Source organism: Bubalus bubalis, chromosome 7 (assembly GCF_019923935.1).
Source record: "Bubalus bubalis isolate 160015118507 breed Murrah chromosome 7, NDDB_SH_1, whole genome shotgun sequence".
NCBI classification, from domain to species: domain Eukaryota; kingdom Metazoa; phylum Chordata; class Mammalia; order Artiodactyla; family Bovidae; genus Bubalus; species Bubalus bubalis.
Genome location: NC_059163.1, coordinates 13864950 through 13885295, shown reverse-complemented (window position 1 = coordinate 13885295; position 20346 = coordinate 13864950). Strand labels below are relative to the sequence as shown.

The window sequence follows — 20346 nt, the reverse complement described above, 5'->3', positions numbered from 1 at the left end:
GGCCACAGTGGAAGGTCCCTATCTATGTGCTGGGAAACTCCAAGGAGGCCACATGGGCAGATGAAGCCAGCAAACTTTGAATACACTGTGATTCATATTAATTTGTATCATTTGGGCCACCAGATGCAAAGAGTTGACTCATTGGAAAAGACTCTGATCTGGGAAAGATTGAAGGCAGGAGAAGGAGGAGACAGAGGATGGGATGGTTGGATAGCATCATTGACTCAAAGGACATGGGTTTGAACAAACTACAGGAGATAGTGAAAGACAGGGAAGCCTGATGTGCTGCAGTCCATGGGGTCGCAAAGAGTAGGACATGACTAAACAAATAACACTTTCATTACATTTTGGGCTCTGGAGCTAGACTGCCTCCTTATACTCCCCTCCCTCCCTGCTATCTCTTGGCCATGTGTACCACCTGCTTTATGCCTACCCTTCTCCAGCTGCAAAATGAGGCAATAAAAGTGGCTGGCTCACAGGATGGATGTACAGACTAAATGTCATACAGCGAGTGCCCTATAAAAATGAAGCCTAATAACATCGGCTCCCTGCAAGTCAGGGCCCCACAGAATGCACTGGAGAGAACCCCAAAGACACCACTGCAGAAATTACCCCTTCCTTCATCTCACAGAGCTTGTTCTATCAGACAGTGAGCCCCATGGGAACAGGGGCTTTGCTCCCCTTCTATGCCCGGTACCCCACCCGGTGGGGATGCCGAATAAGCACCTGCTGGACACCTGGATGAAAGCATATGTAGCAGAAAGAGCCCAGAATCCAGTGGATGGAAGATTAGATTTCAGGTCTTTCATGTTACAATTAAGAGCTGCAAGAGCTCAGGAGGAATAAGGAGGAGGAGGAGGAGTACCTTAGAAAATGTTGTGGGTAGGGATTTGAGCAATGGTTCTCAAGCGGAGGTGATCTGCCTCCCCAGGTAAAGTTTGGGGCCATTTTTGGTATCATAGCTATGGAGGTGCTATGGATATCTAATGAGTAAAAGGTCACAGATTCTGCTAAACCTCTTACAATGTATAGAACTGTCCCCACATCAAAGAATTGATGTCAAGAATCATTAAATGGCAATAGAGCTGAGGTTGAGTAGCCCTGGATTAAGGAAACATGATATAAAACCCATAAAATCACATACAGTCATTATTAATAGTATTACTAAATATAGCATGTGCAGTATTTGATTATTAAAATGTAACGTTTTCAAGGGCTCCAAAGGTAGCTTTAGTATGATTTTAAATGTTTAAGTTCTTTACAAGATGAAGCAGATACAAAATTCCTTTCTCATCAGGGGCTTCTTATACTGCAAAGCTTTGTCAACTGCTATTGAAAAGACCTTTTGGAAAAATCACCCCTGCTCTGATCTTTGGCTAAAATTGGAAGACAAGCCCCATGGTGCATTTCTCAAACTAATGGAAGCTCAGCTGCCCGGGTCCTTGGAAGCCTGGACCAGTCCCTGGAACCAGATGCTCCACCTCGCTCAGTGGCCTTTTGCCAGCTGAGACCATGATCCATTAATAACTGTGTTTCCAGAAAATTAGGCAGTGCTAATTTTAATTTTGTTCTCTGTTTAGAAAGTGAGGTCCAGAGAAATCAGACCTAGGGCATCTCCTCCACGTTTGCACAGTGGTCCAAGCAAGTCTGTGTCCCAGTCTGTACCCTTTAGGCTTCAAGCATCCTGAGGTCATGGGTCCTGCTACATCCACTTCTGTGTCCCCAGGTACCAGTCCAAGATTATGATGCATCTGTCAAAGGACCAATGAGAATCTTCCATGGGAGCTGGTGCAATGGATGCCCGGCTCATGTCCCCTTAAAGCCTAGGACAGTAGTCCCATGACGCAGGGGGACCTTTGCTCTGCCCAAGAGCTTCTGCTGGTTGAGGAAGCACACCTGGCCCATGCAAGAGGCAGGTGGCTGTGCAGGGTGTTTGTGTCTTTAGCAGCATCCTTCAACACATGAGGGCTCAAAGTTGCAGATGAATGATTCAAGGCAAAGGAGGAAGAGGACTGGAGGGTCTGCCATGTGTATGCATCACTGACGTCATCTTGGACCCGTTCAGTTCTTCCAGTCCTTCCACTAACCCTACCTAGGACTGTGCTGTGCAATAAATCTCTTCTCCATTGTCAGTGGATTTGTAAAGAATGTGTGTGTGCATGCTCATTTGTGTCCCACTCTTTGTGACCCCATGGACTGTAGCCCGGCAGGCTCCTCTGTCCGTATAATTTGTCAGGCAAGAATACTGGAGTGGGTTGCCATATCCTCCTCCAGGGGATCATCTTCCTCACCCAGGGATCGAACCCTCATCTCCTGCATTGGCAGGCAGATTCTTTACCATTGCGCCACCTGAGCAGCCCCTTTGTAATGAACAGATATTTTTTAATGATCATAGATATTATTTAGCTTCCCAGATGGTGCTAGCGGTAAAGAACCCGCCTGCCTTTGTGGAAGATCGAAGAGACGCAGGTTCAATCCCTGAGTGGGGAAGATGCCCTGGAGGAAGAAATGGAAAGCCTCTCCAATACTCTTGCCTGAAGAATCCCAGGGACTGAGAAGCCTACAGTCCATAGTTGAACAGAGTTGGACAAGACTGAAGTGATTTAGCACACAGCACAATGATCATTAGGTCCAAGTAGCATCTCTGCTCTGTTAGTCTCCAAATAAGGACAAAGACCTTGGCTGACATATTTTTGGCACCCACCCATCATAAATCAGATAGGGTCTTTGCTGGGAGCCGGCATATTGCATATTGAGTGAGGATCTGTAATAGCTCAACTGGAATTCTATCACTGCCGGGAGCCAGCGTGAGCACTCCGCCCATGACAAAGGTCATGAGGAAGGAGGCTCGGCATACGCAAAGGTGGGATCGAGCCTCAGGAGTCCCCCTGGAAATTCTCGAGCATCTACCCCCAAAACCAGAGTCTGCCTATTTTCTGCTTTGTGCTTTCACCTACACCTCTGACTTTACGGGGGGCTGTCCCCCACTACCTCTCTCTGAAAAAAGAGTTAGCTTACAGCTCCAGTTAATAATTCCTGGGTGTGACAGTGTTTCAACCTACAAACTCCTTTGGAAATCCTCTAGCCTGCCTGAATGGGTTTTTCCGGCCACATGTGATTGTTCAGAGCCTCCCAACTGTGAGAGGCAGGAGATGTTCTAAACTGCCTAAACACAGATTCCTTTGAGTAGTTAAAAGATTGATTAGAAATTGTATTGGTGAAGGGTTTTTCACTTGTTGGGCCAATGTTTGCTGCTAAGTCTCCATACTCCTTACCTACTGTGTCTTTGGCAGTGTATTGATTGATATAATGGGTGTATAGAAATGTAAAATGCAGCTTTGTCCAATGCTTTTTGGAAGGCTGGTGCCTGACTTTGGAATAATCACCTTTAGAGAAAGATAAGTTTCTTAAAATGTTAACAGGCCTCCTGGCCAGAAGATGATGTCAATCACCTGAACTTTTGCATATGATAAGGAAGAAAGCCTGGCTTGCTGCATGGCTCTACCCCTTCCCCCATTATCCTCTATGCATACCTTTAGGTATAAAAACTACTTTGGAAAATAAAGTGTGGGCCTTGTTCACTGAAACTTGGTCTCCCCATGTCATTCTTCCCTTTAACTTCCAGCTGAGCGTCCATCTGGAGCGCGGATGTCCTCTGCGACCATTTATTTGCCTGGGCTTCTAAGACCCACTCGAGAAGGTGTCTAAGGTGGGGCACCTTCCGCTATTCGAGAGGGTGCCTGCGGCCTCCGTGGTCAGAGCTAACCTGGTGTCACGGGTTATATTGATTTTCCGCGTAAACCAAGCCACTCAGCTTCTTTTCTCCACTGAATTTTCTTACTGAGCTATCCTTATTTCAGCCGCTTTTCTCCACTGAATTTCCTCACTGAGCTATCCTTATTCTATTACTCTTTGTATCCTTAATTAAAGTGTAATTAAGCAGTTATTCCCTGACCCTCGCCTAGCCGTCTCTCCTTCGAATACCCTGGCTCAGCCGGGGCTGGTCCCCGGCAGGGTCTTGACTTAGGAACGCAGTTTCTGTCTCCAAGCACTTCCCTTTATAACTGAGCTTAACTATAAAACTCCCGATGATCCCTTAGAAGTATGGAGTGCAGCTGGGGATGCTTCCAGATTGCCATATGCCTGATCCAAGTCGTTTGTAAGTTATCCATAAAAAACTTCATAATTCTGCTTTATGGAGCTGCCCTCCTGCCTCACTTTTCAGTCTCAATATACAGTCAGTTTGTTGTCAGTTTTTTGGGCATTTTTCATTCCCTCTGTTCTTGGGGACATTTTTAGATGGGATTCTTTTGGGCTTCCCAGGTGGCTCAGTGGTAAAGAATCTGCCAGCAATGCAGGAGACACAGAAGACTCAGGTTCAATCTCTGGGTTGGGAAGATCCCCTGGAGGAGGAAATGGCAACCCACTCCAGTATTTTTGCCTGGAAAATTCCACGGACAGAGGAGCAAGGTGGGCTATGGTTTACGGGGTGGCAAAGATCTGGACACAAGTGAGCATGCACAAACACCCGTGACTCAGCCAAGAACTAACTGGAGGATGCACAGTTTGGGTGCATGGGTCTCTAGGAGAAATTCTCAAACCCTGAGGCGTCAGAACGACTGGAGAGATGTAAAATGTAGAGTCACAGGCCCATTCTCTCTACTTCAGATTCAGAAGGATGCTGTACTTGTTTCCTAGGGTGGCTGTAACAGGTGTCCCCACCTGGATAGTTTATAACAACAGAAATGTATTGTCTCACAGTCTGGAGGCAGAAGTCTGAAGTCAAGATGTCGGCTGGGTTAGCTCCTTCTGGAGGGGCTGATGGAGAATCTGTACCAGGGCCCCTCTGGCTTCTGGTGGCTGTGGGTCATCCTTGGCGCCCCTTGGTTTGTAGATGCATCACTCCAATCCCTGCCTCCATCTTCACACGGTCTTCTCCGTGTGTCTGTGTCTCTTATTTTCTTCTTAGGACACCACTCATATTGGATTCATGGGCTTCCCTGGTGACTCAGGGGTAAAGAATCCACCTGCCAATGCAGGAGATGCAGTTTCATTCCCTGAGTCAGGAAGATCCCCTGGAGAAGGAAATGGCAACCCACTCCAGTATTCTTGGCTGGAAATCCCATGGACAGAGGAGCCTGGCAGGCTGCAGTCCATGGAGTCATAAAGATGGCACAACTGATGGGCTGAACATGCATGCATGCATTTCGGATTAAGAGTCCTCTGTTCCAGTATGATCTCATCTCAGCTAATTATATCTGCAACAATCCTATTTCCAAGGGTTGGAAATAAGGTCATATTTTGAAGTCCTGGTGGATAGAACTTCAGCATATCTTTTGGGATGTCATAGTTCATCCTGTTTAACAGAGGCAGCAACTCTAAATGCTAACAACTCCCACCCCAGGAGGTCCTGACAGGAACCCCTGTGACCATGGCACTTCCTTCCAGTTCACCTTTGCAGCACCCTCTACAGAGACAAGGGCCTCCCCAGTGGCTCAGTGGTAAAGAATCCGCCTGCAGTGCACGAGACACTGGAGACACGGGTTTGATTGCTGGGTTGGGAAGATCCCCTGGAGGAGGGCATGGCAACCCACTCCAGTATTCGTGCCTGGAGAATTCCATGGACAGAGGAGCCTGGTGTGCTAACACCCACGAGGTTGCAGAGAGTCGGAAATGACTGAAGCATCTGAGCATGCACATAAGACATGGAGGAGACAAGGTCTGTAATGAGTACGCAGGGAGTAGGAGCAGTGTGTTTCAGGTGGACGGCCAGGCCTGCAGAGACCAAAAGGAGAAGGAACTGCTGGAGGAGGCAAGGAGCGGGCAGCAAGGTCCCAGCAGAGCATGAAGGGAACCTTGGCTCGGTGTCTCAGTGTCCCCTCTCAGCATCCCACTGGCTACGTGGCTGATGTTGGAAAGAAGGCCTTTAATTTTCCAGCTACTCCAGTGTCAGCAGAACAGGTGCTTCATAAACAGGACTGCAGAAAGGAGAGCAGGATGAGTGGTGCCTAACTCCCTAATATAAAAGAGATTTTTGGAAATCCCTTTCACTCATGCTCCTAGATGTCTACAGAATCATGTTATTCTCCAAGAGTGATAAAAATGCATCTACAAAGAGGATTGTACAAAATATTTATGACACCTTAATTCCTAATAGATAAATTCTACAAACAGCCCAAATGTCCACAAGAAAAATGGATACATCATGTGTGTACTATTTATATCAGTTCAGTTCAGTTCAGTTCAATCACTCAGTCGTGTCCGACTCTTCACGACCCCATGAATCATAGCACACCAGGCCTCCCTGTCCATCACCAACTCCCGGAGTTCACTCAAACTCATGTCCGTCGAGTCGGTGATGCCATCCAGCTATCTCATCCTCTGTCGTCCCCTTCTCCTCCTGCCCTGAATCCCTCCCAGCATCAGGGTCTTTTCCAATGAGTCAACTCTTCGCATGAGGTGGCCAAAGTACTGGAGTTTCACTTTTAGCATCAGTCCTTCCAAGAACATCTAGGACTGATCTGCTTTAGAATGGACTGGTTGGATCTCGAATTCAGCAATGAAAGAAATGAACTGTTTATAAAAAAGGAAGTCCTTGCTTTGCAGCAGATCATGCCTCATGAACTGACTTCTCACAGGCGCTTTCAGTTCAGTTCAGTTGCTCAGTCGTGTCCGACTCTTTGCGACCCCATGGACTGCAGCATGCCAAGCCTCCCTATCTATCACCAACTCCCGGAGTTTACTCAGACTCATGTCCATCGAGTCGGTGATGCCATCCAACCAACTCATTCTCTGTTGTGCCCTTCTCCTGCCCCCAATCCCTCCCAGCATCAGGGTCTGTTGCAAGGAGTCAGTTCTTTGCATCAGGTGGCCAAAGTATTGGAGTTTCAGCTTCAGCATAAGTCCTTCCAATGAATATTCAGGACTGATTCCCTTTACAATTGACTGGTTGGATCTCTTTGCTGTCCACAGGACTCTCAAGAGTCTTCTCCAACACCACAGTTCAAAAGCATCAATTCTTCAGTGCTCAGCTTTCTTTATAGTCCAACTCTCACATCCATACATGACTACTGGAAAAACATTAGCTTTGACTAGATGGATCTTTGTTGGCAAATATATGTCTCTGTTTTTTAATATGCTGTCTAGGTTGGTCATAGCTTTTCTTCCAAGGAGCAAGTGTCTTTTAATTTCATGGCTGCAGTCACCATCTGCAGTGATTTTGGAGCCCCCCAAAATAAAGTCTGTCACTGTTTCCATTGTTTCCTTTTCAGTCCAGTTCAGTCGCTCAGTCATGTCAGACTCTTTGTGACCCCACGAACAGTAGCATGCCAGGCTTCCCTGCCCATCACCAACTCCTGGAGTTTACTCAAACTCATGTCCACTGAGTCAGTGATGCCACCAACTATCTCATCCTCTGTTGTCTCCTTCTCCTCCTGCCTTCAATCTTTCCCAGCATCAGGGTCTTTTCCAATGAGTCAGCTCTTTGCATCAGGTGGACAAGGTATTGGAGTTTCAGCTTCAACATCAGTCCTTCCAATGAACGCCCAGGACTGATCTCCTTTAGGATGGACTGGTTGGATCTCCTTGCAGTCCAAGGGACTCTCAAGAGTCTTCCTGTTTCCTTTTAGCAGATGAGAAATTGCAGCAGGGTGGTTATGGGTGGATGTAATGTGGGTCATTTCCTGGGTACAGCATGGAGCAGGGATGGGGTTTGACATGGAGGGGTTGGCAAGGTACAGGACAGCATCCTTGTGGGGAGAAGCTGGGGGAAAGACACTGCTCCCAGCACACCTGCCCTGACAGGTAGCCTATTAGCCTCAGGGCCACTGGGGAGCAGAGACGCAGGGACGAAAGAGCAGAAACCTCCGTCAAACCCACGCACATCTCCCCTTTCCCATCTTCTTCCCTGCCTCCCGCTTTCACATACGCTCATCCTGACCACCCCCATCTGGAAGACAACTTCCATCCTCCATCTTTATTTTGACAACTCCTGTTAACGGTGCCAGCCTCACTTCAACTCCATGACCGCAGCTCTCACGGGGGTCCTCAGTATAGCCAGGTGATCTTACTACATTCACTTTTCCACGTGAGAAAGAACATCTGATTGGTCAAAGCCACTATATAGTTGGGTTTCTGCTAAAAACAGCCAGATGCCACCTGACAACGCAAGGAGGGGTATCTCATTTTCTTTTTAAGGGAAACAACTTGGGTTCTTTGGATTCCAGATGGAAGCGTCTTCTGACACACAGTGCCACACACAGTGTGATTGCTACCTGCTCGGGTCTGTCACCCCTCTGCATTTTCACAGGCTCCCATTTGCCACCCAGGCACTCTCTGAGGATGCTACAGTCCCTGCCCAAACTGCTGGAGGACCCAAGGTAAGGCTGCCTGGAGCTCATTCTCACTGTGGTCCAAAGTGCCCAAGCTGGTTTGAGCGGAAGTTCCCAGGACTGACTGTCTACGGTGGGGAAGGGACCATGAGCCTCAGAGCAGACAGGACCACAAGGAAAATGTGATGGGCTCTGAAACCTCTTATAATCCTAGCCCTCACCTGCTCCAAGTTTCTTCCCATCCTGCTGGGACCAAGTACATGATCAGTGTGGGGGAGGTTGTCTGAGAGATGAGTGATGTTGACGAGTGAGTGATATTGTCTGGCTTGGTGTGTGTGTGTGTGTGTGTGTTTGTGTGTGTGTGTGTGTGTCTACTAGCCTAGAGCTGTAGCTGCCCAGGACAAAGGACAGGCTACTGCCTCCTTCATCTCCCCCAGCGCCCACTGGGAATGGGGCCCCGCCCAGCCCATCAACTCAAACAGCCCTCCCCAGGGCCTTCACACCCTGCTGCACCTCCCGCCTACCCCCTGGAATGCTCCGGGAATTCAAGCTTCTAATCCAGCTGCCGGTGCCCACCTCTGCCAGGCCACCTTGCTTCTCTGTGTATTGTCCTCACTGATGGAGCTCCACACCCTGCCCTCCTCGCCCATCAGGGCACCGCCAGGCATGGCATCTCCAGGAGCTTCCCTGACACCTAGGCTGAGCTGTGTGCCTGCTGTGGAAGCCATGCCTGGGCTGCCCTCTCCCACAGCGTGTGGACCCCCTGCAGCTGCCACCTGCCAGAAGCCGAAAGTGGTGGAACACGGGTGAACGCATAAGGGTCAACCAGGCACGTGTCCATCTGGCCCTCCTGGAGGGAGGGAAGTGGATCTGATCTGCGCGCCTGAGGCCTGGGTGAATAACTAGATAAATGGGGCTACATGCTGTGAGTCCTGCCTTCGGGGCCTCGGCTCCTGCTGTGTGAGCCCACGGCCCCTGAGGCCTCTCTCTGAGCCATCAGGCACTGGTGGATGGACCCCCAGATGGTAACATCGGTGGGACCAAGCCTGAGCCTCCACTTCTTTGGCTGCCGTAAGGGCAGTCATGTGATCAGGTCAGTCATGTGATCAGGTCAGCCCCTCCCATCTTACCATCATCCTGTCTCCTGCCAGCCCACGATGCTGGGGTCCTAGCACAGCCCACACCACATTATCCCATCAAATAATGACAATCACAACAACAATCATAACAGTTATCCTTTTCCTGAATACTCCTACCATGCCAGGCCTTGAATCAACCTTATAGCAACCACATGGCCAGGGCGTGATTTCCACTTTGTCGTTGCTGACAATGAGGCTCCATGATGTTAAGCGACTTGCCCTGGGTCACTCTGGCAGCAGCAGACCCAGGACTTGGTCCCAGGTAGTTTTGCTCCGGGTCTCGGGCGTGTGGCCATCTGCTGGCCTGCCCCTCCGTGCCAGCATCCTGTGTGCCATTGGTCCTGCTGTGGTCACCCCACTTCACATGGGGCCCAGAGAGGTGAAGTTGGAGCCTGGCTTGGGCCAGGCGGCAGAGGCAGGATTAGAATAATGGGGTCTGCCTGCTGGTTCCCTTCCAGCATTGTGGCTGGCTTCATGGGGTCCGGGGGCCCTGATTCACCCAGGGAGACCATGGGTCCCTTGAAAGGGCTCTGCCCAGTGGATCCTGGTAGCATACTTACTTCTCTCTGTTGAATACAATGAATTCCTTCCGCACGGTCTCCAAGCACTGCTGGAGGTGTCCATTCTGTCAAAGAGCACAGAGAGGGGACCGTAACTGATGACGCATCCTCCCCGGAGTGAGGACGACCAGACACTGATCTAAATAGGATGCTTGGGGATGGGGACAAGCTAAGCAGCTGGAACAGCCCTGACTGTACAGGCGACAGTGTCATGGGGAGGTAAGGGCTGACAGAAGAAGATGTTTTTCTACATGTTAAGCCATTAAATGCAATGTCAAAGTCTTGTTAAAATGGGCTATGAGTTGAGTTTGTTTGTTTGTTTTTACATTTTGGCCACATGGAATGTGAGATCTTAGTTTCCTGACCAGGGATCAAACCTGCACCCCACTGTGGTGGAAACACAGTCTTAACCACTAGACCACCAGGGAAGTCTCTGGAATATGAACTGAAAATCAGGACCCTGGTTTCCTGATCACTTGAATGTTCATGAGGCCTGATTAAGCAGCACGGTGGGGGAGGGGGAATTCAAGGCCATCACACAAAGATGCTCATTCTCCTCAGGAATAGGAGACAAGGACCACGGTCTCACAAATGCTCTGTAACACACGTCTCACAGCTGCCTGGATGCAGGATGGACATGCACGTGTCTGCAGGACCCCTACCCTCTGTGGGCCCATGTAAACACCCACCCAGGCCTCCCCTGGCCAACTTCTGCATTAGTCCCAGCACACAGCCTAGGGTCCACAATACTTTTAGGGGCTACAGAGATTTTTTTTTCAAATAAGCTGAAAAGAATGAACTTTTAACACTGAATGCTATATTTGTCTTCATACCAATGTAATCATAAATTGTAATGTTTAATATATTTTGATGGAGGAAGGGAAAGTTGTGGGGTGAACTGTGTCCTCTAGAAAGATGTGTTGTAGAAGCAACCTAAATATGCATTGACAGATGAATGGATAAAGAAGATGTGGTGCATATGTACAGTGGAGTACTCCTCAGCCATAAAAAGAATGCTATAATCCCATTTGCAGCAACATGGATGGACCTAGAGAATATCATACTGAGTGAAGTCAGTCAGAAAGAGAAAGACAAATTCCAAGTGATATTAGTTTGTTGTTGTTGTTCTTGCTGATTATTCAGTCATGACTGACTTTTGCAACCCCATGGACTATAGACTGCCAGCCTCCTCTGTCCATGGGATTCTCTGGGCAAGAATACTGGAATGGGTTGCCATTCCCTTCTCCAGGGGATCTTTTCTATCCAGGGATCAATCCTGAGTCTATTGCATTGCAGGCAGTTTCTTTACTGCTTAGCCACCAGGGAAGCCCATGATATTACTTAAGTGGAATCTAAAATATGACACAAATGAACTTATGAAAAAGAAACAGACTCACAAGACATAGAGAACAGACCTGTGATTGCCAAGGGGGTGGATGTCGGGGAGGGAAGGATTGGGAGGTTAGGATTAGCAGATGCAAACTATTAAATACAGAATGGATAAACCACAAGTTTCTGTTGTATAGCACATCGGGAACTATATTCAATATCCTGTGATAAATTGCAATGGAAGAGAATACAGAAAAGAATGTATATATTCTTGTAACTGAATCACTCAGCTGTAGGACAGACATTAACACAACATTGTGAATCACTATACTTCAATAAAAATAAATAAATTGAAAAAGACACGTTGAGGTCCTAACGCCATGTACTGGTCAATGTGACCTTATTTGGAAACAAGGTCTTTGCAGATGGAACTAGTTAAGATGAGGTCAACCTGGAGCAAGGAGGGGGGGTTCCTAAATTTGATGACAGGTGTCTTTAAAAGAGGACTGTGTGAAGACACAGAGAGACACAGAGAGGAAAATGCCTTGTGAAGATGGAGGAAGAAATGAGAGTGATGTGGCTACGAGCCAAGGGGTGTCAAGGGCTGTAGGCCACCGCCAGAAGCTGTAAGAGGCAAGGAAGGAGCCTCCTGAGAGCCTTTGAGAAAGCACAGCTCTGTTAATACCTTGATTCTGAACTTCCGGTCTGTAGGATTGTGAGTGCACACATTTCAGTTGTTCCAAATCAGTGTGTGACACTTTGTGATGATAGCCTAGAAAATTAATACAAGGACCCACAAAGGGTGGCCTTGGATGCGTCCACAGTATAACACCTTTCAGAGGGTGTGGGAAAAAAGAAGAATGACTTTTTTTCTTTCCCTTTTCTGAGAACAAAGAAGATAAAGAGAACAGTGAGCAGGCCTGAACATTCTTAGTTTTTTTGCTCCTAACTCTGCATGTCTGTAACTAAGTTTGCTTCACTCCTATTTTCCTTTGACTCTATGCTAAATACATCCTGTTTCTGGTATTTACCCGTACAACACCCTTCCCCTTGTAGTTACGTATCAGAAAGAAGGTCGCAAGGCCCCACCAAACTGCCAGACTCAATTACTGGGTTACTGATGCCAGCCTATGACTGTCTTTGAAACAACGCAAGAGGAAGAAATCAAGATCCTAACACATTAGTACCTCATCACCAACTCCTGACTTTGATCTTATATAAGCTCCTAGACTCCTCATGGAGGTGGGGGCGGGGGCACAGTTCTTGGAGGCACGAGCCTACTGTATTCTCCTCTCCACTGGCTGAGAATTAAATCCACCTTTCTATTATCTCCAGACTCTGTCTCGTATTTTTTATTTAGCTTCGGTGGGCAGAGAAGGCCAAGATTTTGGCCAGCAATGTGTGCTGGGCTCTACTGGGCGCAGCACTGAAGTCACTTGGCATCGTTCTTGGGTTCTTGATCAGAGATACAGAGATTCCTGCACTAGGAACCGTGCTAACGTGAATGATGAGAGCAAGAACCTATCGACTCAAGTGATGCTCTCATAGCATCCTGCTCTGAAAGATCACTTGTTTGATGGAGGCATTTGATTGACTGCAAACGAAGGCATTTGGGAAGGTGAAGTGACACGTCACATTCCCCGCCCACCCCTCTTGTGGCTAAGGAGCAGCTCAGTCACATTCACTGGACTACAGGGTTCCTCTCTGTCAGGGTCTGCTCCCAAGATAGAGCTCACCAGAGGACAGCTGTCCTTAGAGCCATCTTTGGATCTGTTCTTTGCCAACCTCTTCTTCTTTTTATGAAGTGGTTTGGATTCAAGAATCATCTCTTCAAGTTCAAATGTGGGATCGCAGTTCAGTCTCCCTTTCTGAAAAGAAGTGGAAAAGGAAACACGGTTTGCCTTGGTTCCGCATCACTGATTTGTATTTTCATTCATTAATTCAATCACTCATTCATTCAATCACTCATTCAACAAGTAACAGTGAGCTACTCCTAGGGTGTGAAAGAAAGCTGTGAAAGTGTTAGTCACTCAGTCGTGTCAAATTCTTTGTGACCCCACAGACTGTAGCCCACCAGGCTCCTCTATCCATGGAGTTCTCCAGGCAAGAATACTAGAGTGGGTTTCCATTCCCTTCTGCAGGGGATCTTTCCAACCCAGAGACTGAACCCGGATAGCCTGCATTGCAGGCAGACTTTATACCATATGAGCCACCAGGGAAGCCCCCCGCAGGGGACATATCTGCTCATTTCTGTCCTGATGATGAACACGGACACATTCTCACTGCACATGTCATTCATTTAGCCCTATAATCCCCACCCACCTGTTAATATCCACATGTTTCCTTCATCTTATGTGTGTTCATTTCATGAGATTGAGTTCAGTTTACCAATCTGGCACTTTTCACATATTTTCTCATACCCTCCTCCTCACGTCACTAACTACTTTTTCTATTAATATAAATATCATTTTTAACAAGTCCATTTAAAGATGCCATTTCTGGCCAAAAAGTGAAAGTGAAAGTCGCTCAGTCATGTCTGACTCTTTGAGACCCCATGGACGGTAGCCTGCCAGGCTCCTTTGTCCATGAAATTATCCAGGCAAGAATACTGGGGTGGGTAGCCTTTCCCTTCTCCAGGGGATCTTCCTGACCCAGGGATTAAACCCAGGTCTCCTGCATGGCAGGCGGATTCTTTACCATCTGAGACACCAAATCTACCCAGTTCTCCATCCTGGCTGCCAGTTGCCCTGCAGCTGAAGCCAGTTGACCCTCAGGCCTGCGGTCATCCCAGGGAGCCTCTGGGCTAACTCCTCAGCCTCCTTCCTGTCGGCCTCCTTCATTCATCCTCAGCACCCACCTGTCCACTCAATGGTGTATACCTGAACTTTTACCTCCCTGCCAAGAGCACTCCAGTGTTTAGAGGGCACAGTCCAAAACCCTTGTCATGCTCTCTGGAAGTCTCCAGGGTGTAGACTGTGGTCCCTTCCACCCTTATTACCTACTGTTTTCTTCTATTTTTCTCTGCTCCAGCTATAAAGCCTTCTCACTGTTCTTTGGAAGCTTTTTGCTGCCTGGAGGTGAGTGATCTTGATATTCCCTCTGCCTGGAAAATTCCACCCTATCTTTACAAGCCTGGTTCCTTCACTTGGTTCGGATCTCTGCACCTCTACCTAAAAGCAGCCTCTGCCTCCTTCTCCTTCACCCCGTTCTCTCTCTGTCTTCCTAGCTCGTTCTGTGTGTAGGAATTGGCATCACTGCCTGATGTCACGTGACACAGTTACTGGTGACTCACTGTCTTCCTCTCGTGAGTCTGAGCAAGCTCCAGGGTTGGTGATGGACAGGGAAGCCTGGGGTGCGGCAGGCCATGGGGTCGCAAAGAGTCGGAGATGACTGAGCAACTGAACTGAACTGTTATATATTTACTGGTGACTCACTCTCTTCCTCTACCCGACAGGCAGCTTGTGAAAGGGTGGCTCATTGGCTCCCATTACCCTGCTCTCACCCACCCAGGGCCTGGATCTGTGCACATTGAGGGTGTGATTTAACAAGAAAAAGGAGGTTCTGTGCCCCTGAGGACTCACTACAGGGAGGGAAGCCTCCCAACTGGACCGCGAAAATCAGGTCCAAATCCACACCGAATCCCAGTGAAAGGTGATTCCTTTGGAGCTCAAATGATGCGGCCAGCAAACCCCCTCCCCCCTGCCAGCTTCCAGGGTGTTCCTGAATACCCAGGAGGGAGACCCTGCACAGGGCTGGATGTCACAGGACAGGACCTCACTCACATTGGGCACAAAGCCGGGTGTCAGTGCCTTCTCCAACACCGCATCCCAGTTCATGTCGGCCAAGTAGGGTGCGCTCTGGACGTCACCAAGGCTGGACAGGCGGCTCTCAGGGTCCTTGGTCAGGAGCTGCAGGCAATGAGCAAACGTATGCAGTTGGGCAGGACTGAGGTTCGCAGAGCCTCCGAAGATGGAGTCTTGGGAAAATGAAGGTGCCTCTGCTTCCATGTTCCATGAATGTTGTGCCCTGTCTGGGCTGCTTGTGTTGAAGCATTGTACATGCTCAGTTGCTAAGTCAGGCCCGACTCTTTGTGACCCTATGGACTGTAGCCTGCCAGACTTCTCTGTCCATGGGATTTTTCCAGGCAAGAATACTGGAGTGGGTTGCCATTTCCTTCTCCAGGGAATCTTTGTGACCCCAGGATCGAACCCGCAACTCTGCGTTTCCTGCATTGGCAGGTGGATTCTTGACCACCGAGCCACCAGGGCTGCTTACTGAAGTGTCACCTATGCTTATACCTGTTTACAGTCAGGGAGGAGCTGAGAGGCTAGGCTGCTTCCCCAAGGTCAACCAGCAAGGCGCTCTTTGGGACTAGCTTTTCAGCCCCCATGCTCCCCTCAAGGACTCTTACCCTGGGATGTGTTACCTGCCAATGATGTCTGCAGAGGCTTCCAATTAAAAATAAAAAGAATCAGCTGTCTCGTTTTGGAACGTTCAGCTTGGTAATGGGATGCATAATAAAAATTTCCCCTGGACAGCTATGAGGTGACCTCTGCAGCCTGACGGAGTAGTCTCATTTGTAGCCAAGATCTCATTTTTAGCTTCTCCTCAAACAGAGTTTCTGCTAATGAGGGGTGATGCAGTAAAAGGAAAAAAAATTAGCTGTATCGTATTACATTGCATCCAGAGGGGTTTTCAGGTTTCAAAACACTAGCTTGTCTGATGCTAAGAACACTGTGGCTACAAATGAAAGACAGGACCCAGCCCTGGGACAGCCACTTGGTAGCCATGTAGCTTCAGAGGAGCTGCTGACTGAGACAAACATGTTTCCTCCTCTGAAAGCAGGAGGAATAATGGTAATTCTTCCACTTCTGGTTCATGATTAAGATGAGACCCAAAGGGGGTTGGTGAGGACCTGGGACACCTCTTGGCAGGATGGCATGCCCAGACGCTGGCAGATGGTGACTGGAATCAGGAGCCCCTCACCAGGCGGCTCTCACTGTCATTCCAGCTAGTAGGCTAGACACCTGGCAGATGCTACCTGCTGATCATGGGGGCCTCTCTCTAGGAGCTGCCCCCCAAAAAGGCAGGTGAAGATTTAAACAGAGATGCTATTTCAATGCCTGGGGGTGAAGTTTATGGTTTAGGGTAGAAGCTAGTTCTCTGACTCCCTGGGTGTGCAGGAGGCAGTGTTGGCAGGTGGGTAAGGCTTCTGGGTGATTCCAATCAGCAGTTGGCGTTAAGGACCACTGATGTCTAAAATCCAGGAGCTCAATCTCCCCTTAAGCAATTTAACTAATGAGTAATTCCCCAAGTTGTCTACAGCAGGGGTCCTCAGCCTCCAGGATCTAATGCCTGATGATCTGATGTGGAGCTGAAATAATAATAGTGGAAATAAAGTGCACAATAAACCTAATGTGCTTGAATCATCCCCAAACCATCCCCCTACGCCCAGGTCCACGGCAAAACTGTCTTCCATGAAACTGATCCCTGGTGCCAGCAAGGGTGGGGACTGCTAATCTGCAGCAGTGGAAGGATTAAGAGCTGACATCTGGAGTTCAGAGAATGAATGACTGTGTTAGTCGCTCTTTGCAATCCCTTAGACTGTGGCCTGCCAGGCTCCTCTGTCCATGGGATTTTTCAGGCAAAGAGTTCAGAGAGCTTAGACTCAAGTCCTCTGCTGCCCTCTAACAGCCTTGTGGGCTTGAGTGAATAATTTTGCTTTTCTAAGCCTCAGTTTTCCCATCTCTAGTATGGGGGTAATAACAGGACTCCTCTCCAAGGGCCTGTAAGGACTAAATGAGCAGAGTATAGAACACAACATTCCCCCAACGAGCACTGGCTGCCATCCTCACAGTTCCTTCATTAAAGGTAACTGGTGCCCACTGAGCATGTGCACACACCTGCCGACCACATGCAAGGCTCAACCCTGTGTCTCGGAGGGTTCTGAGCGAGTTTAGCCAAATGCCAGCTGCTGAAGAAGGGCATCAAAACCCACTGCCTATGCCAAACTGGAGCTTATCAGAACACAAACAATGGGGCCCACCCCACCGTTTCTGATTCAGCAGGTCTGTGGTGGAGTCTAAGAAACCACATTCCCAACATGCTCTCCCAGGTGATGCTGGTCCAGGGACTGTACTTGGAGACCCACTACTTTATTCTACTAGTAAGAATTCCAGATGTTCCAGCTGGATTTATAAAAGGCAGAAGAATCAGAGATCAAATTGCCAATATCTGTTGGGTCATCAAAAAGCAAGAGTTTCAGAAAAACATCTACTTTTGCTTTATTGACTATGTCAAAGCCTTCTACTGTATGGATCACAATAAACTGGAAAATTCTTCAAGAGATGGGACTACCAGACCACCTTACCTGTCTTCTGAGAAATCTGCATGCAGGTCAAGAAGCAATGGTTAGAACCAGACATGGAACAACAGACGTTTCCAAACTGGGAAAGGAGTATGTCAAGGCTGTATATCATCACCCTGCTTATTTAACTTATATGCAGAGTACATCATGTGAAATGGCCGGCTGGATGAAGCACAAGCTGGAATTAAGATTGCCAGGAGAAATATCAATAACCTCAGATATGCAGATAACACCACCCTTACGGCAGAAAGTGAAGAAGAAATAGAGTCTCTTGATGAAAGCGAAAAAGAAGAGTGAAAAAGTTGGCTTAAACCTCAACATTCAGAAAACTAGGATCATGGCATCCAGTCCCATCACTTCATGACAAATAGATGGGGAAACATGGAAACAGTGACAGACTTTATTTGCTTGGGCTCCAAAATCACTGCAGATGTGATTGCAGCCATGAAATTAAAAGACACTTGCTCCTTGGAAGAAAAGCTATGACCAACCTAGACAGCATATTAAAAAGCAGAGATATTGCTTTGCCAACAAAGGTCCATCTAGTCAAGGCTATGGTTTTCCCAGTGGTCATGTATGGATGTGAGAGTTGGACTATAAAGAAAGCTGAGCGCTGAAGAATTAATGCTTTTGAACTGTACTCTTGGAGAAGACTCTTGAGAGTCCCTTGGACTGCAAGGAGATCCAGCCAGTCAATCCTAAAGGAAATCAGTCCTGAATATTCATTGGAAGGACTGATGCTAAAGCTGAAACTCCAATACTTTGGCCACCTGATGGAAAGAACTGACTCATTGGAAAAGACCCTGATGCTGGGAAAGATTGAAGGCAGGAGAAGGGGACGACAGAGGATGAGATGGTTGGATGGCATCACGGACTCGATGGACATGAGTTTGAGCAAGCTCTGGGAGTTGGTGATGGACAGGGAAGCCTGGCGTGTTGTGGTCCATGGAGTCAGACATGACTGAGTGAACTGAACTGAACAATTCCTAGGAAAAGTTAGGAGATACCCAATTTCTTAAAGCTCAGTGAGTTAAAAGATGATTTCTAAAAATTTTAAAGAACCATATACATTAAATAATTTTAATTATTAGAAGTTGGTAGCGGGGTGAAAAAAGTCTGAGGTCTTTGTCATCCCAGATTTTACTTCAGGCCACACCGCTCTGTCCAGCGGCTTTGTGATCTTGAAGTGAGATGGTGAGAGCACTTCCGTGAGATGTTAGAACCCCGCTGACTTTGGTATTTTCACCACTGTCCCTCCACTCGTCCTCTCGTTCCTTAGTCGGCTGGTCTGTTTGTTTTTGCGCTGAGTGACCAGCTCCCTGGCCAGGTAGACGGGCGGCTACCCCTTACCTTCTTTAGCAGGGCGACCATGCCCTTGCACCACGTGGAAGAGTAGTGGACACGCTCCACCTTGAACATGTTAAGGATCTCGTCGATGGGCGTGGCCGAGTGGATTTCATACGGTCTCTGCAACAAGGGACAACAGACAGCATCAGAGACGGCCATCCACATGGTTAAAACAGACACAGAGAACAGATCTGCGGTTGCCAAGAGAGACAGGGGTAGGGGAGGGATGGACTGAGATTGGGATTAGAAGATGCAAACTATTACATATAGAGTGGATAAACAACAAGGTCCTACTCTATAGCACTGGTAACTATATTCAATATCCCATGATAAACTATAATGGAAAAGAATGTATGTATCTGTATCTACCTATATCTATGTCTGTATATGTATAACTGAATCACTTTGCTGTACAGAAAAAATTAAGACAACATTGTAAATAAATTATAGTTCAATAATTAAACTTTGGCCACCTGATGCAAAGAGCTAACTCATTGGAAAAGACCCTGATGCTGGGAAAGATTGAGGGCAGGAGGAAAAGGGGACGACAGAGAATGAGAGGGTTGGATGGCATCACTGACTCAAAGGATGGGAGTCTGAGCAAACTCTGAGAGATACTGAAGGACAGGGAAGCCTGGCCTGTGGCTGCAGTCATGGGGTCACAAAGAGTTGGATATGATTTAGTGACTGAAAAACAAAAATAAATAATATATTAAAAAAACTGTGTCAATACGAGGGGTGGTTTATTCTTTCCCTGCAGGTAACAGTGGGTGTTCCAATTACATGGCTGAGCAGGTGTCCTGGACCCCAGTGTCAACAGTGACCAGTGCAGGAACCCAGTGGGTAGGTGTTCTCTTACAGCCCCAGAAGGGTCAGTGATTGGTGAGGTCACATAGCCAGGAAGCAGCAGAGGCAGGACCCATACCCTACAGCCTAACCCCAGAGTCTCTGTTCCAGACCTAGGCCTGCAGAGAGGAGTGGCTCTCACCATCCACAGCCCCCCACCCTCTGGCAGGCTTGGCTGCATCTTCCCTGCCCTGGCTGAGCCGCCCCACAAATGAGCAGGGCAGGAATCACCAGGTCTGGGTCTGGTTGGGCGAGGGAAGCAGGGAGGCTGGGCCACTTCCCCCTGCCATCCTTTCTTCTGCACCAGAAGGATGCCTAAGCCCTGTTCGCCAATTCCCCAGCACAACAGAGCACTGAGCTTTCTGACACATTCTCTTGACATTGGAGTGGGCAGATTTCTTTTATTTTTTTGGCCTCCAAACACCTCT

At 48.1% G+C, this 20346-nt stretch overlaps 1 protein-coding gene across 3 annotated transcripts in view; it reads right to left on the bottom strand.

The window, feature by feature from the left end:
- Positions 1–20346, bottom strand: part of STK32B (serine/threonine kinase 32B) — a 400933-nt gene that overhangs the window by 19183 nt on the left and 361404 nt on the right. For all 3 annotated transcript variants that reach the window (XM_025289714.2, XM_025289713.3, XM_025289716.3), the window contains 4 exons: positions 19076–19192; positions 15141–15266; positions 13095–13226; positions 10030–10094 (listed from right to left, as the gene is read on the bottom strand). In XM_025289714.2, coding sequence (XP_025145499.1) covers positions 10030–10094; positions 13095–13226; positions 15141–15266; positions 19076–19192 — 440 coding nt within the window. The remainder of the gene's footprint in view (positions 1–10029; positions 10095–13094; positions 13227–15140; positions 15267–19075; positions 19193–20346) is intronic.